General features: G+C 45.5%; 1 protein-coding gene across 1 annotated transcript in view; it reads left to right on the top strand.

Annotated features, from left to right (window-relative positions):
- The window catches only part of LOC119436082 (adenylate cyclase type 2), a 650,431-nt gene that overhangs the window by 535,378 nt on the left and 96,959 nt on the right, over positions 1 to 18,094 (top strand). Inside the window, exon 8 of the mRNA XM_037702828.2 lies at positions 10,831 to 10,989. Within this exon, the coding sequence (XP_037558756.1) occupies positions 10,831 to 10,989 (159 nt within the window). The remainder of the gene's footprint in view (positions 1 to 10,830; positions 10,990 to 18,094) is intronic.

Genomic DNA, 18,094 nt, shown 5'->3' with positions numbered 1-18,094 from the left:
GTTGCTGCTGGCAATCACGGGACAGTAATCTGAATCGCCTTGAGAATTGAGGTTCAAAATGAGTTTATATCTTTCAGGCAATGTCTATCTCTCTTTCTCTCACTATTTCTCCAATGCTTGTCCGCGCAATACCCTTCAATACACTTGGCAATAAATGCAAAAGTATTTCTGCTACGAAACCGATAAGCATTACACGTGCATGCAGTGATGATAATGCGTGGCGAAGGAACATTTTGTACACTCAAATAACGGCGCCACTTTTCTTCCGATATCTTCGCATAGCACAGGTAATAAGCTTGATTTTAACACCTGAGCAGTAGTTAAATTGAACCATGCACTGGTCGCTAAAGATGGCGGGAAATGTTCGAACATTTTCCGCATTATAGTGACGCAGAAGTATATGGTGTTAGCCGGGACGGTTGAGGCGCTACGGCAATTTTTACAGCGAAGCTGTATATGGCTACCCCAGCAAATTTTCTACGTCCGTGCGTGTACACCGTCGCATCGACAAATAAAAGTTTTTGTCTCCAGAGCTAGTGTAATTATGAGTTTCCACGTAACAGAATTTTGTTTTCTCGTATGTTCAAATTACAATCCGATGCTATCATGCCTGTGGGTTGTGTGTAAGTCGTACTTTACAAATTTTGTGACGCACTTTGCTTTGAGAAATGGAATTAGTTCAATAACGCACTTGCGCCAGGCGGAGTTTCTACTATAATGAGGACATAGGCTGCATTCCGGCACACCTGCGTGCGCGCGTGACGAATGTGTGCACAGATGTATCTGTCCGTTACATCGGTCGCGCAGTGTATTCTGAGACTGTAATCGACATCAGGGCAAGACTGTTAAAACATTACAGTGATGTTCACTTCGTGAACGCGGGTTACGCGAAAGCGTATGGACGCCGAGAACGTGCACCGCGGCGTCGAAGCACCAACGCAAAGGGCGCGAACGAGGTCGTGGACGCTACATTGATCTCTACGGTGCGACGCCTTGTGGTCGTGGCGCTTGTGTGATGTCGTCAACAGCTTCCTTTGCATCCACTTTAGCAGCGTGGAATCGAGGCGGAATTTTTTTTCCCCCATCTCTTTAAAACGGGAACAATTAAAGTGCTTTCTCTCTCTCTCCGCATCTCTGTTGGGGTACGCAAGTCCTTTCCTAAGTTATTCCGGTCATTTTCAGCAGAGCCCCATGTCAGTGCACCTATGTATCAGTCACACTATGAAAGATAATACTTCCTCAGGTACGCATTTTTCTTATCATATGTCCTCCTCTGCTATATTCGATATAGCTGCAGGGAACACAGCCTTCTCATCAGGCCCTTTCACCTACGATAGTCAATATTTAACAATGACGGCGCGCTAGCCCATATTACGTGCTAAGTGCTTACGCTGCAGGAGTGCGTGAGTTATTTATTAGCCAAAGCGGCGCATACACGGGTCATGCACATAGCGTAGCCGTCAGCATTGGGGCTATGACTCCATGGTTGTTGTGTATTGTACCTCCAGTAGTTCTGACAGCGGCGTTAACAGTCCTGATGGCGCTGCTGGACAAACTTCGATCAAATTTTCTCTTCCACACTTTGCCAACAGCACTTTTTTGCATAGAGTTTCCAATCACGTGCCAACCTGTGAGCCGCTAATCTGCGGTGCTCCAAGCTGCGTCAACGTCGTTTATTTAACTGGAATATCTCTGACATTCTTTCAACTCCGCAAAGTTAGAATTTGATCGCGTTTACTGATTACTGATACTAATAGCGTCGTTTTATACAGTTTTTTTTTTTCATAAAGTCGATGCGAAAGTTGAGAACAGTAAAGTGGGGCTGATCGCTATAAGCGATGTCTTCTCATTTGTGACATCACTGTAAGTGGATTGCCGCGGTTTCCGCATCGCTGCTTCTCGTTTTTGTCGTTTGCTGCTTCTACCCGCTCTCCTCACTCCCCGTTATGGACCAGCAAGCTGCTTCCCTGGCAACGCCTTTTCTCCCTTTCTTTCTATCTTGGATGAAGCCAAGTATTGGCTGAGGTTTAACTCTTGTAAAGCTAGTTATCACCAGCGAAAGGTCTGTTTGGCTTGGTTTTGCAAAGACTATGCACACAGTGTTTCATTAATGCACGCTTCTGCGCTTGGTAAGCTTCTCTATTACGTGCTAATCTGGCCTCCCTTTGCTCCGGTTTTTCAGCAGCCAACCTTGCCTTTGCTTGAGATTTCGCAGCCTGCCGTCTAGCTATATCTACTGGATGATTGGATTCAGCCTGTCGCTTCCGCTCAAGCGCACGCACAGACAGCCCAGCCGGCACGCCATCCATGGCGAGACTGAGCGACCAAGCGCCGGCTCCGAGCGAGCGCAGCTGCGACGCCTCTCCGCAGCGGATCGCGTGGCGTGACGTCACACCTGCCACACTTGCTCTCTGGCGACTCAAGGTCATTGCGACGCTATGAATGACCTTGGGAGACATGGCGTAGTAGAGCTTTAGCTCTAATATTCTAATCGTCTTACGCACCGGACCGTCCACACCACGTCCAGATTTTGTTCACCGATCCGAACGCATCGGCCGACGGCATGCTCAGCTAATCGTAGCAGGCGCTGTCAGCGATGGTCGAAGAAAGCGATCGAGCAACACGCATATTGTTCGCTGGCGCCACTCGTAGTCTCCGCAGGCGCATTTATGCCGTTTTCGTTGTGCAAGTGTGGTAGTTCGGATTCCGTCCGAACAGTGGAGAGGCACAAGCTCTTCGGTCAGTCGTAGAGCCGGCTGAGCGACGGCGCTTTGCAGGCGCGGCATCTCATATACTAAGCGTTGCTGAAGTGCAGCCTGCCTCTGCAGACGTTGCAGTCGTTTATGCACTATGATTTTACTTAACTTCCACATGGAAGTAACTGCGAATAACTGCCGTTTAATAATGTGGCATTCTTTGGGTACTTCAGGTAATTTCCGGGGCTATCTAGCAATCTATGTATGTATGTATGTATGTATGTATGTATGTATGTAATATATATATATATATATATATATGTGTGTGTGTGTGTGTGTGTGTGTGCGTGTGTTTGTGTGTGGGTGTGTACGTGTGTGTGTGTGTGTGTGTGTGTGTGTGTGTGTGTGTGTGTGTGTGTGTGTGTGTGTGTGTGTGTGTGTGTGTGTGTGTGTGTGTGTGTGTGTGTGTGTGTGTGTGTGTGTGTGTGTGTGTGTGTGTGTGTGTGTGTGTGTGTGTGTGTGTGTGTGTGCGTGTGTGTAGGAAGTATTTCTTCTGTTCCGGTGTTTTAAATAAATTAAATGAAGTGCAGGCGCACGTAGAAAAGCAAAAACATTTAATTTCGACGTTTCGGCCGGGGTCGGGCCTCCATCCAGAGTGCGATTGCAAGCACACAGAGCTCAAGTTATGCGGTTTCTAACGGCCACGTCCTCTGCTACAGAGGTCAATCCATAAGGACAAAGCGGGCAACATTGACGAGTTCTACAGCGTTAATGAGAGGGTAGCTGTCGTCGTAATAAAGCTGAATAGGAGGTGCAAAATGAAGGTAGTACAAGCCTACGCCCCAACCTCCAGTCACGATGATGAAGAAATACAACAGTTTTATGAAGATGTTGAATTAGCAATGAGAAAAGTGCAAACTCAGTATACTGTACCCATGGGCGACTTCAATGTAAAAGTGGGGAAGAATCAGGCTGGTGAGCAAGCAATTGGCAACTACGGCATCGATTCGAGGAATACAAGAGGAGAGATGTTAGTAGAATTCGCGGAAAGAAATAGGCTCCGAATAATAAATACCTTCTTCAGGAAGCGCAGCAACAGGAAGTGGACCTGGAAAAGCCCTAATGGAGAAACAAGGAATGAAATAGATTTCATAATCTCTGCCGATCCAAGCATAGTGCAGGATGTAGAAGTGTTAGGTGAGGTAAAATGCAGGGACCATAGGTTAGTGAGGCCTAAGATTTCTCTCAATTTGAAGAGAGAAAGAGTGAAATTATTTAAGAGGAAACAGGCCAACCTAGAGGGAGTAAGGGTAAAAGCAGACCAATTAAGGCTGGTGCTCTCAAACAAATATGCAGCTTTAGAAAAGGAAGATAAAAACAACATAGAGGTAATGAATTAAACCGTAACTAGGTTGATCTCAGAAGCAGCAATTGAAGTGGGAGGTAAGGCACCAAGGCAGCCAGTAGGTAAGCTCTCCCAAGGAATAAACGACCTAATAAAGAAACGACAAAACATCAAAATGTCCAACTCAAGAGATCAGATAGAATTCGCTGAACTGTCAAAACTGATCAACAAGAACAAAGTAAGGGATATTCGAAATTATAGCGTGGGAAAGATTGAGGAAGACGTAAAATATGGACGCAGCATGAAAGCTGTAAGAAGAAAGCTTCGCCTAGGACAAGGGAAGATGTATGCACTGAAAGATAAGCATGGTAATATCATCAGCAATTTCGATGACATAGTAGAAGCAGCGGAACAATTCTATACTGACCTGTACAGTGCTCAAAACAGCCAAGCTACTTTCATTCAAAATAGTGATGAACCGGATACAGAGGCTCCTTCTATAAGTAGCGATGTAGAAGGGCCTTGAAAGACACGACAAGGAGAAAAGCTGCTGAAGAAGATGGAATAACAGTAGATTTAATCAAAGATGGAGGAGATATCATGCTTGAAAAGCTTGTGGTCCTTTATGCGCAATGCCTGACGACTTGAAGTGTACCAGAAAGCTGGAAGAATGCCAACATTATACTAATCCATAAGAAGGGAGACGTTAAAGAAATGAAGAAATATAGACCCATTAGCTTGCTTTCAGTATTGTATAAAATATTCACCAAGATAAATTCCAATAGAATAAGGGCGACACTTGACTTCAGTCAACCAAGAGAACAGGCTGGCTTCAGGAAGGGATATTCTACGATGGATCAAAACCATGTCATCAATCAGGTAATCGAGAAATCTGCGGAGTACAATCAACCTCTCTATATGGTTTTCATAGATTATGAAAAGGCATTTGATTCAGTAAAGATACCAGCAGTCATAGAGGCATTGCGTAATCAAGGAGTACAGGAGGCATATGTGAATATCTTAGCAAACATCTACAAGGATTCCACAGATACCTTGGTTCTCCACAAGAAAAGTAGAAAGTTACCTATCAAGAAAGGGGTCAGGCAAGGAGACACAATCTCTCCAATGCTATTCACTGCATGCTTAGAAGAAGTATTCAAGCTCTTAGACTGGGAAGGCTTAGGAGTGAGGATCAACGGAGAATATCTCAGCAACCTTCGGTTTGCAGATGACATTGTCCTATTCAGCAACAATGGAGACGAATTACAGCAAATGATTGAGGACCTTAATAGAGAAAGTGTAAGAATTGGGTTGAATATGAATACGCAGAAGACAAAGAGAAAGTTCAATAGCCTGGCAAGGGAACAAGAATTCATGATCGCCAGTCAGCCTCTAGAGTCTGTAAAGGAGTACGTTTATCTAGGTCAATTACTCACAGGGGACCCTGATCACGAGAAAGAAAATTACAGAAAGATAGAGAGAGAGAGAGAAAACATTTATTTAGACCGTCGAGTTGATCTTGAGGACGAGTGGGTGGTGTCCTCATTCCAGGACTCCACTGGCTATGGCTGCTCGACGTACTTGCTGGACGAGAGCTTCTTGTCCCGCCAGGGTATCGCCGCTCAGCTGTGCGATGTCACCGCTCATGCGACGTCACCGCTCAAATGACGTGTTAGGCGTCTTTAAATGTTCAGGTTTGCCCCCGCACCCTCACGAGGTGTGAAAGAGCGTAGGGCGTGTGTCGCCGCACCAGGGGCAGATGCCGCGATATGTTTGTGGGTATATTTTGCTGTATCTGTGTAGGTTTGGGAATGTGTTTGTTTGGATAAGTCTGAGGGCTATTGCCTCTTCAGTGCTGAGCTTTTTGTGAGGGGGAGGATAAATCCTGCGGTTGAGTCGCTGGATCTCGAGTCGGTCGCAGTAATTTGATGGCAGGGGCACAAAGGTAAAGGGTTGGGATTGATCAGACGATTGGTTTTGCCCCGCTCGGTTAATTAGCGCTCGAGCTAAGGCGTTCGCCCTTTCGTTCCCCTCCAGTCCCGCGTGACCCGGCGTCCACGTGATTTGATGGGATTCTTGCAGCCTCGGGCCTAGAATCTGAGCCGCCAGCACCGGTGTTCGTCCGTTGGTAAAGTTGCGGCCGGCCTGTTGCGAGTCGGTAACGACATGAACTTCCCTGCCCACCCTGTCATGTTGCTTTATTACTAGCGCCGCGGCTATGGTCTCAGCCGCAGCTGGGGTCTCTGCCCTGACTGAGGCCGCGAGGGTTAAGGAGTTGTCTCTCCCGTTCACGGCAGCTACCGCGAATAGGCCCCCTGCAGGGTACGCCGCCACGTCCACGTACGTTACGTACGGGTCACCCTTGAACTGTCGGTGCTGTCAGTCGACCCGCGCCTTGCGTCGTCCTTCGTGGAGTTCATGACTCATGTGCTTTGGTATGGGGTTCGCCGTCATCTTGCTTCTGACCTCGGGCGGGAGTGATCGTTGCCCATCGAGGGCACGAAGCTCCGTTGCCGTGCCAGTCCGGAGGAGGATGGCTCTGCCCGCCGCCGTGTTCTGTAGTCTGGCTTTTTGCGAAGAATAAAATTGGGTTGGAGTGCATACGGCAGGCATTGCCAAATCCTGACTGGGAGCTTACCACTGTCGTTGAAAAGAAAAGTGTACAATCATTGCATTCTACCGGTGCTAACATATGGGGCTGAAACTTGGAGGTTAACAAAGAAGCTCGAGAACAAGTTAAGGACCACAAAAAGAGCAATAGAACGAAAAATCTTAGGAGTAACGTTAAGAGACAGGAAGAGAGTGGTGTGGATCAGAGAACAGTCAGGGATAGCCAATATTCTAGTTGACATTAAGCGGAAGAAATTGAGCTGGGTAGGCCATGTAATGCGTAGGATGGATAACCGGTGGACCATTAGGGTTACAGAATAGATACCAAGAGCAGGGAAGCGCAGTCGAGGTCGGCAGAAAACCAGATGGGATGATGAAGTTAGGAAATTTGCAGGCGCAAGTTGGAATACGCTAGCGCAAGACAGGGGTAATTGGAGATCGCAGGGAGGGGCCTTCGTCCTGCAGTGGACATAAAATATCGGCTGATGATGATGATGATGATGATGATGATGATGATATGATGAAATATAAGGTGGTGCGTGGAATTTGGAAAGGAGTAATGGTGGCAGCGCTTACGTTCGCAAATGTCATTCTGTGCTTCAAATCGGATATCTTGTCGGCGATGGAAGTTAACCAAATATCGGTAGGCGAGTTGGCTGTGAAGATCCCACGGTAAAACCACAAATGATGCAGTGCAGGCTTAGATGGTTTGGGCCTCTTGTGAAGTCAGAGAAGCGCAGAGCAAAATTTAAAAAAAATGCCTCAGGAACATGGATCAAAATAAATGGGCGGCTAAAGTACGCATGCATCTGTACCTGAAAACCGTGGACACTAAAAGGAGGAAGAGGTGAAGAAAGTTGGCAACCAAGTACAAGGTAATTCTAAGTAGAAAAAGACAAACAGGAGTCATTAGAAAGAAAGTGAGAGAAATAAAGACAGCGAATTGGATGAAAAGAATGCAAACAAGAATAGCTATGGGCATTACAAGAATTGAAAGACACAAATTAGAAGGGAAAGTCTGTACGATAACACGAAGAGCAATACATTGCTGTATGAGGCTCGAGCTGGTTGCCGAAAGACAAAAACATCCCGGAGTAAATATTCAAGACACGTTTACAGTATTCAAGAGACGATAAGCAAAAGACGTTTACAGTATTGGCGGGGAAAAAAAAGCCGGGGACAAATTGATACGACCGGATTCGTTACAAGCATACGTAGCGCTACAAGTAAGATAGAGAAGTTTTGAGAAAAAAAAGATTATGAAGATATCTACAAAAATTCTGGAATGAAAAACATATACAGTATACCTGATTAAATTAAGCAGGCTTGGTGACTACTTGTCACCGCCTTGTTTCATAGGGGGTGCCAATAAATCATCATCATCATCATGAAGCGCGAAAAAGGAGTCCCGCTGCAGTACACGCCTCATACGTAAGTCGTTTCGACGGTGGCATTACCTTGAGTCGCTATATTGATTCAGTGCTAACTCATTACCATCGGCAGTCATCAAGAGATGGGCTCGGCCGCAATTTTGTTTCGCCTCGTAGGTTTATTGCATCAGCAAGAAGGAATTTGCGGTTGACTGTGGTGTTAAAGCGAAATGATATCAACCTGTAAGGCGTGCCAGGACAATATTGTGCAAGATTTAAAGTGCAGCCAGTGTTGTATATCACCACGACACTTTGTAATAAACCATAACCTTTGATATTATTTTTACTAGCATTCCAGTTGTTCTAGTATTTGTATGGCAATGACTGTATCCTTCGTCATGATTGTCAGGGTCTAGTCGAGCTGCTGAAGCCAGCTTTATGCCCTGGTCTCCATCAGCATAGTGTATTTCGGAATAACTATCGTAATGTGATTTTATTTGACAAAAAAAGAGTGGGTGACACAGCAAATCTGAATAAACCTATCGAAAACAGAGATCCCCAAAACAAATCAGAAGATTCCCGACTGGCACCTCTGTGGTGTCGTTATAACGTGCACGCTAGTATATCGAGCCAGCTTGAGTGACTGGCCCAGAAAGTATGTGTTACAGCATCCCTTGCTTGACGCGGCACCTGCAACGTCAAGCAAGAGCAAAGAGAGTGCTGGCAACTCATTTTGCGGGGGTAACCGCTTGTCTCGAATGTGACTCCATTTTCCATAATGGTGGTGTCCCTCAGTGTAGTACGATTTTTATTATTGGGTGCACGCGCGATAAGCGTATTGTGTCGGTGAGTAAGACAATACTGTAACAAGTGGTGTTATATTGGAAAGTATCAGTTATTCCCGCATAAAGAGGTGGCCAGAATGTTATTGTTTTAGAGGGCACAAACCAGTTCAGTTGGGCTGTCGTAGAAAAACATCGCTACTGGAGCCAAGTATTTGTACGAGTGAACTTTCTTGTTTCCTATCAGTTACAATTACATAAATTCTCGTTACGCTATAACGGTGAGGATTGCCAGAAAGTCTGAGCTATTGTCGTGTATCGCTTCTCTCTGTTCTTGTCATGGGGCTTTCGTAGATCGGCACTGAGGTTTCTACTATCGAAAACCGACTCTGCTTACATGCAAAGGAATATCTTGACTTCGTTTTTTGCTTTGTTTCAAAATGGTAAATGTTGTTGTTGTTGTTGCTGTTGTTGTTGTTGTTGTTGTTGTTGTTGTTGTTGTTGTTGTTGTTGTTGTTGTTGTTGTTGTTGTTGTTGTTGTTGTTGTTGTTGTTGTCGTTGTTGTCGTCGTCGTCGTCGTCGTCGTCGTCGTCCTCGTCGCCGTCGTCGTTGTCGTTGTTAATGATATTATATTGAACAGCAAGGCCTGATATCGGAATTCTGATAAAAGCAAAACAGAATACTGAACAAGCTCCACAGGAATTAAAAGAAAGGGCATCTTCTACAGACGTGTCATTTTTTTCTTCGTTGTTTGTTGTTTTCTTGTGTGCAAATTTGCCAAAATGCGTCAGACACACACACACCACATTTTTCCTTTCTGACGTACGTCCTGTGCACTTATATATAGCGGCACCTGCTGGATGAATGTTCGTACGCTCCCAGGGACGCCATAAGGGCAATTCCACATAGGAAAAAAACGTTCTGTAGGTACACATTTGTTTATCGAGCAATGTAACAAGACAGTGCTTTCGTAAAACTGAGTTTTGCGAAACTAACTGTGAATCTTCTTTAAAGTAAAGCAAGAGAAACAACAAACGCTGACGATAAACTAAGCAGCAGAAACGTTCTTTAAGTAAATAAATTCTATGCGCACCTGCTTTCCGTTTCTATCGCCATTACCGCAGCTGCCGCTTTTAGCCTGCCGAGTCAACTGGTGTAGAGCTAGGTGCAATTTGCTAACTTCAAAACGAGTTAGACACTTGCCCAAGGTTTCTTCACAGACGCCGAGATGATATAATCTCAGGCTTTGCTTGGCCGCGTTAAAAAAAAAGTTTTACCATAACTTTCTGCCGATATTTCGTAACTCACAGATGGCGCATATGGGGCTTCATTCTCTGAGACGGCGCTTTCATTTTTTTTGCCCCTTTTCGCATATCCTAAACGACAAGGAAGAGATTAACACGTGCAGACTCTACAATGTGTACAAGCTATGACAGAAATTATGTAGTATAAACATGGCAGTAACAAAACAGGTTATAAAATAGCATCATCTCGTTTGTTCTATATAACCCATGTGCTGCCCTATTTATTTACCTTGCGCATATTATTTTTTTTATTCGTTGCACTGTGCTAAGCTCCCTTCAAAGCTTTCCCTTTAGGCGCCAAGTTGCGTCCTCACAAGTAAGTGCTGGCGCCTTTCATACAACAAGACGCGCTATCTCCTCACATAATCCCTGTTGCACCGATGGAGTATGTGTTGCCGCGCTACTGCCAGTAAAAAGCTTTTCTCGGGCAGCTACCTTATTTAGTTTAAGGCAACAGACAGACAGACAATGAACTTTTATTGAGGTCCTGAGGGACTAGCCGGCGGAGACCCGCTGGGGCCCCCGGCTCGCCGCTGGCTGCTCCCATGTCGGAATCGGGAGGCCAAGCCTCTCCGCTCTTTCACGGGCCCTCTGGACGGCCATGGAGTTTAAGGCAAAAAAAATTTTTTTCGACGAAAAGTTCCGCTACTAGCAAGGTTGAGAAGTTGTTCAGCCGATCTGCTTGGGTATCGCTTGAGCGGCCACTGTTTGTCTCCTGCGCAGTGTGGTCCGCGAGGCCACAGAGGTGAACGTGGACATGCGCATCGGGGTGCACACGGGAAATGTGCTCTGCGGTGTCCTGGGCCTGCGCAAATGGCAATACGACGTGTGGTCCGACGACGTCACCTTGGCCAACCACATGGAGTCCGGCGGTGTCCCCGGGTGAGTCTCCTCTCCGTCTGTGCATTAGCAATAATTGTTTGTCAACATTTGTGGCTTCGTATGATGCAGTTAGTCTGTGAATCGTTAAAAAGGAAGGCTGCAGTGTTCTCTAATTGACCAGTTGCCTTTCTCTCGAACTAATGCGTATGGTGCACCAAAGTCCTTTGGCAAGGCTGCAAAATACTTGCTTAGTCGCGCCGTTCTCGCAGTTGAGCTGTCGTATCATTAGACCTTGCCACAAGTCTTTCTTTTTTTTTCTTCTTTTAGCAGTGACGACGTTGCTAAAGCAACTTAAAGTTACCAAACCCTAAAAAAAAAATTATACGCCACACTGTGCTCTTGTCAGGTACAGTTAATACTAGCTAAATCTGGAAAATAACGTATAGTGGACTCCTATAGATAAAACCATACTGCAACTCTCTCGCCGAGGTGGCACAGTGGCTACGCCGTCCTGCTTCTGAGCACAAGGTGTCGAAGGGTGAAAATATGATTTCGCGAATGAATAGCAACGTGCGGAGATAATTTTTTACTCATTCAATATATGCAATCCTGTCGTGCTAGGCGAGTCGCGTTTTTGGTTTTTTATGTTAGCTTCCTTTTTTTTTTTTATAGGGCAGTGCCACCAGTTTAATGAAACGAAAAAACACAGGACAGGTTGACTGAACGTACCTATAGTAGCTTTAGAAGGTGATACCAGTTAACTTGAGATGCATGCACCTGTAAGATATGCATTCGTATACGTTGAAATCTAATTTATTTTCGTTTCACTGATTTATAATTTTTCTTTTTTCTACTCAGCGTGGATTTATTTTTGATTGTGTCGATATAATCGGCTCTAAGATAGCCAATTTTTCCTTGTGTAGGACATAGAGATAGATTAAGATTGGCTGGGAAATCACGTGGAGAATTTAGAAGCATGTGCTCATGCACAGATCTATTTGTTCATGTTAAAGAAACTAGAGTCAAAATTATTTTGATGCCTCCCACTACGGTGCATCTGATGCATAGCCACGTTCTGTTTTGGGAGCGTACATCCACATAATTTAATAAGTTGAGCACATGAGCATAAGAAAACATTTAAGCTGACGTAAATTCAAATGCCAGCACCGACGACCATTTCCGACAGATAAATCTGCTAGAAACACTCTTTCCACGTTTTTCGTTGCTGTACATTAATAATTTTTCCAAAAATACATTGATAGTCTTTACAGAGTGCGTCGCTTTGCCGATGAATTCATTTACGTATTAGTAAGTGTGCGCGTTATTTGAGCAGAACCAAGATGTGTTTCGAAATCGCGCCATTACGCTGGCAGTCTGCAGACATCCTCAGTGCCTCAAACGTTCTGTTTGCGATGACATGTTGTATACATGTAGATCCTACTTCGGAATGCAGTAAAAATGGATTGATTTACTAGCACGCCGCGCTTATGCTGCCATGTTGGTGGCATTATACATGCACTCAAACTTGGGGATAACGCGTCCGTGAGGCACGAACGTTGCCCCACAGACGCGTTGTTCCCACGTGAACGTGGTCACTCGTCCTCCTCAATCTGCTCTTCGAAACAGGTTGGGAACCATTCCTTCATATAAATAAATACACGCATATAAGACGCCGCAGAGAATGAATTCTCGAATACAAAGTGCGACTCTTATTACTCGAGTTGCATAGTAATAAAACGGAAAGCTGAGCAAGTTTGTAAATTCATTACCTAAATTCGAAGCAAGCACGTAAACACAAGAAAAGGAGGAAATAACAACAATAACGCCACTGGTTGAGCTACAGGTCTTCGTGCTGTGGCGTTCGAGTTGTCGTTGCTGTTTCCCTCACCTCCGCACTTCTTCGCCTGTTTTGAAATCACGAATGTGGATATCTCGGCATGGATACCTCGGTCACACTAACGACCGGTGACGCCGTCGCTAAGGCGCCGCCAGTCCTGGCAGGTGCCGCCGTCGTTGAGAGAGAAACTACGCCTAGCTGTACCAATACCACCTAGATAGCACAAGGCCTGTTCACTCCGATCCATGACGTCATGGTACCTGGCCCGAAATTTCCATTGCCAAGGCTGGCGTGACGAAAGCGGTGACGTCAAAATTACTGTTGCGTACTCGGGAGCGTCTCCATTAGATTCTATGGCAGTCGGGCCAGGTAGCATGACGTCATGGGTTGGAGTGAACAGGGCTTGTGCTATCTAGGTGGTGTTGGCTGTACCCGCGCAAGAGAACGGGCACCCGTGCCGCGGACTCCAGCCGTCCCCGCCGCGTATCTGGAGACCCGCTTGATTGGTCAGGCCCGCCGGCGGGCTCATCGGGGATCTCGCAGGATTTCTGACGCCCTAATCCTCTTAGCCCAGACTTTCTCGCGCGCTGCCCGAGGCGACGGCCGTCTGCTCGCTTTTGTTTCTGCGCCCCCCCCCCCCCCCCCCTCGACACCGGCATGGTGAGCGCGGGCACGTTAGAAGTGAATGACGAACCTCACCGCTGGACTCGCTACATTTCTTTCCTCCTCTCACTTGGTTCTTACTTCTATCAGTCTTACTCCTTCCTCAGATGCCTCCAAAGGAGCCTGTAACTACAGTTCACGTGGTTTTGCTGCGTTTTTGCCTAACATATAGGATACTTACTCTGGGATACTTGCACTTGCGGATGCTTTTGTTTTCTATTGGTTCGCCCCGGTTCTCCTCAAGGACTTTTTTTTTTTTTTTGCTTATTTCTGTGCACACCTTATCAGAAGTCAAAGCCCACGCCAAGTCGTGGACCTTCTTTGCGGTATTCATGAAGACGTACTTTGACGACGTCTTCGTTCTGCTCATTCTTACTACAATCTTACGTTTAAATTCTGTATTGTTGCCGTGAACTGCGCTGCGTTCGGCGACCTCGTCGCTGACCGAATGACAATCACGTAGCTGGCAGAATCGTGAGATGAATTGTGCCTTGAAAGCGAAAGCAAACAGCCGCTTCTGCTAGAGCCTCCGACTTTACTATTTATGAGCATTCGTACTTCTTTTTTTTTTTTTTGCTTATTTCAGTGAAGTTCAGAGCTATGCAGCACTAGTTATGTTTATATCACATATGGGGCGCAGAGAAAAAGGTAAAGCAACCTAGTGTCACGCCCGAATAGCTCCACATAAGATTCTTGTCGTGTGTCCTCTGTTTGAAGTTCGCCGGGACACTGTCAGCTTGAATGTTAGCATGCGGGGCATGGATTCTGACTTATCAGTCAACAGCACAGACTTATCGATAGGTGATAGGTCATCTAGTAAATCTTGGTGTTACTTTCTTTTTGCTAATAATTGCCGCGACGCCCAGTCACCCTCGTTTCTGTGGCACGTGCTGTTACTAAAACATACGGTACTTGGTTTTAACAAGTATGCAACTGGAGCCGTTCTATACGATATTTATGCAACTGCTACGAGGTTCCGAACACATAACGTCTTTCGCCTCCGCTTTTTTTAAATTTTTTTATCACCACCTTCCTAAAGACTAGGCAGGTTTTGTGTGATCGCTTTGGTCACAAAGTAGTCATTCTGCTCAGGGTCCGAAGGCGCACAAATTATGTTTTCGCGAATCCTTGTACTTCAATTTTGTTATTATCCTTTCTATTGCTTTTATAAATCGTGACGGCATGTATTTAATGACATTTCGTGAGAGGTTCCAGACACAACGAGACCAGAGAGGCTCTTCGAGAGATAACCAGACCAGTCACACTGCGGGGGCATAATTTTTAAGTTTTGCGTAGTTTTTAAGATTGCCTGTTGCAGATAATATAATTCTAGTCCTTGAGCTATATTATTCAGAAAGGCGGACATTACTTGCAAGAGAAATCGAAACACATATTAATCTAATTAACATTAATTACTTTACGGCATATATTGCAATTTACGAATTGTAGCTGGTGAGTTTGCAAGACACTTGGAATTAATTTCCAGAATGACACCAGTTCAGGAGATATGCGCCCTTAAAGTCGCCGTAAAAATGCAATGTTGTACCCATTCCCTCACGCTAGGTTAGACAGGGCGCAAGCAGTACACTACAGGCAATTACAAACTGATACTTACATAAACCCAAGACTCATGCACGCCATGTATCCAGACATGTACACTACAAACAGATGCACATCCTGTGGCGAGGTTGCCACACTTAATCACATGTTATGGGAATGTCGGGACATAACAAACAATTCCGGCAGTGCCGACACCTCCAGCTCTTCCATCGCCAGCCTCCGCTCGCGTTGGAAGACCGCACTGCTCAGCTCGAACCTGACAGCATAACTCTGGGCCGTCCAGCGAGCCGAGGAAGCCGCTTCGAGACAAGGTCTCGGAACCGCGTCCGCGGCGGGTGCCCAGACCCACTAAAAATACGCCGGACTCAAATCTTATCAATTTGATAATAAAGTTTACGTTCTTCTTCTTCCACTTACTTCTTTAACAAAACGCTCTTTTATACGTTCAAGCACAAAAGTAACTGGAACGCCCATGTAGCACACTTTCGGAAATAATATGTCGAAACTGGTGTCATCCTGGAAATTAATTTCAAGTGGATACGTCTTGCAAGCTCATCGGCTACTATTCGTAAATTGCAATATGTGCCGTAAAGTCATTAATTAACAAGTTAATTAATGAATGTTTGTTAATTAGTTAAATATGGGTTGCGATTACTCGTGCTAGTAATGTCCGCGTCTAGTAATTTCCAGTTCAAGGACAAGAACTATGCTATCTGCCACAGGCAGGCAGGCAGGCAGGCAGTGAACTTTATTTTAGGTCCTGAGGAGCGACTCCGAGAACCCCTTACGGGGGAGGAGCCACCGTAAATCAAATTCAAAGTGCCACAGGCGATTTTAAAAAATTCTGTAAGATTAAAGAAAAAACGATCACACGTACATTCGCGACCGGAGGGGATCAATGAGATTGCGTGAACTTGGTTCAAATTGTTTAATGCTGACTGCATGCATGTCATGCTCATATATGTGCATAAAGTTTTTTTCCGGGTTGGTGAAAAAATGTAAAATTAATTCTGACCGTGGAGAGAGGAGGGGATGCACTGTAAGTTGATTGCTTGCCTCATCAGCTGGTGTATGACGAGCTCTCACGCTAAATTTGCAATGTACAATGCATGTTTGGTGGCTCTGTTTGGTCTTCATTTTTATTTCACTCATGCTCGTTTCATCGGCACTGGACGGTCTCTCGATTACCTCAGAGAATCAGTTATATTTTTACGCAGCCACCCAAGGCTCAAGGGACGTCGTTATTTGGCTTCAGCTTATGAATTTACGGTCTACGCTCTCTACTTTGCCTTTTACAACTGCTTTGAATTTGATTTAAGCAACGTAAAAGAAAGGCTCAGGGGAAACTGAAGACTTAACGCCACTCCGTATTTCTCCATATCTCGACGCAGCAGAGGCTCATAATCCCATATTAACGCTAATTTTCTGCAGCAGGATTAATTCACCCGCCTTTCCTTGTAACTGTGTCGCATTCGGCGCAGCATTTGCTTAGAATGTTCGCTATAAACTAATCGCTTGCTTCCCCCTCTCTGACAAGCGAGCCACGTCGACGATAGATAAAATCCCTGCGCAGCACATAGCTCTTGATGAGCGTCGTTTGTGTGCTATGAGCATTTCTTCACAGGTGGTGCGAACAGGTTATGTGCTGAAACACTTGATAGAATATTTCGGCACTCATTGCGATGGCGACGGCGGAAATTGATGCTCTATTACCTACAAAGTAGCGGAAGCGCGTCTTGCGTGTTTGTGTCTGACGGGCGATAACGCGTCATTTTTTCACCCACGGATTACGCTGATTCTGAGAAGTGTGCAGAAGGTAAAGAAGAGCTGAATAATTTTCGTCCGCTGCTCGTTAGGCAATAAAGTATACCCTACATTTAGGGCTCCGAGTCGAGTCTTGGATAAAGCGAGCGTCTGTAATTTCAGGCTTAGACTCGCGTTCGCGCCTTTTCGGCAGCGACGTCTCTCTCGCTCATTTATTTCTTGTAGCTGGTGACATTCCCCCTGCCTTCCCTGATTGTCGGCGTTTCCGTCGCTTGTAGATTGCATGCGAAAAATGTGAGCTCATGAGTAGAAGCGAGCTTAAACGAGGAACGAGGACTGGTAATGTAAAAACGAAACTATGAAATTGAGAGGCTGGTACTTTCCGCTGTCATAAATGAAAAAGTAAAACCGGATTTAATCAGTAGCTGATGAGTATCCGCACAATGGTACTAAACATAAACCAAGCTAACCTAAACCTCACCTAAAATTACAACTTTTAAGAACCATTCATTTAGTCATGCGAACAGCCTGTTTATGGAGGCCTTTGAATTTGTGGCGCTACTAACTTGAAAAAGTTGCCCGATGACCTGGTGTTTCACTAAACGTTTAAAAAAAATGATGCAGATCCAACGTACATTTTGGGATCTGTGTGAACCGGCCGCGGTTACTTGTGACTTTGGCGTCGCGCTGCTAAGCACGAGGTCGCTGGATCAAATCCCGGCGGCCGCATTTCTATGGGGGCAAAATGCAAAAGCGCCCGTGCATTGGGTGCACGTTAAGGAACCTCAAGTGGTCAAAATTAATCCGGAGCCCTCTGATGGGTAATCAAATGCTATAAATTTGGCCATTTCATTCCTGCGTCCTTGGCGTCAAGGAAACTGGCGTTCGCGCATGTGCTTTCGCGCACACGTGCTATACGAAATGCGACACACGCGGCGACCATCTCAGCAAGCTAGTTGGCGTTGGCGCGATAAACGTAGACGTGCGATTGTGGCCTCATGGTTAAAGCATCGGACTGTTGTGCTTGGGGGACTGATGTTCGATCACGTAATGCATTTTTTTTTGCGTGTAAGCTATTTGGCGAGATACCAGTAGCACCCAGCAGCCACGGTCAGGGAAAGCTCGCAAGGAACGCTTCGCGTTAAAATCTCCATCCACCTAAGACAGTATCTGAAACATGAAAAGGTTTCGTCGTTATTGAGTGATAGTAGTTATAGTTGGAATGACCTTAGCCATGCTTTTCGAGAGAATTAATACTAATTTGTACTGTGGGTCCTTTTTCTGATGACGCAGCTATCCGTCGACACTCCAAAAATATTCGGGAAGCTCAGTGGCCTGCTT

Source organism: Dermacentor silvarum, chromosome 1 (genome assembly GCF_013339745.2).
Source record: "Dermacentor silvarum isolate Dsil-2018 chromosome 1, BIME_Dsil_1.4, whole genome shotgun sequence".
NCBI classification, from domain to species: domain Eukaryota; kingdom Metazoa; phylum Arthropoda; class Arachnida; order Ixodida; family Ixodidae; genus Dermacentor; species Dermacentor silvarum.
Note: the sequence above shows the minus strand (reverse complement) of the source record. Positions and strands in the feature narration are given on the sequence as shown.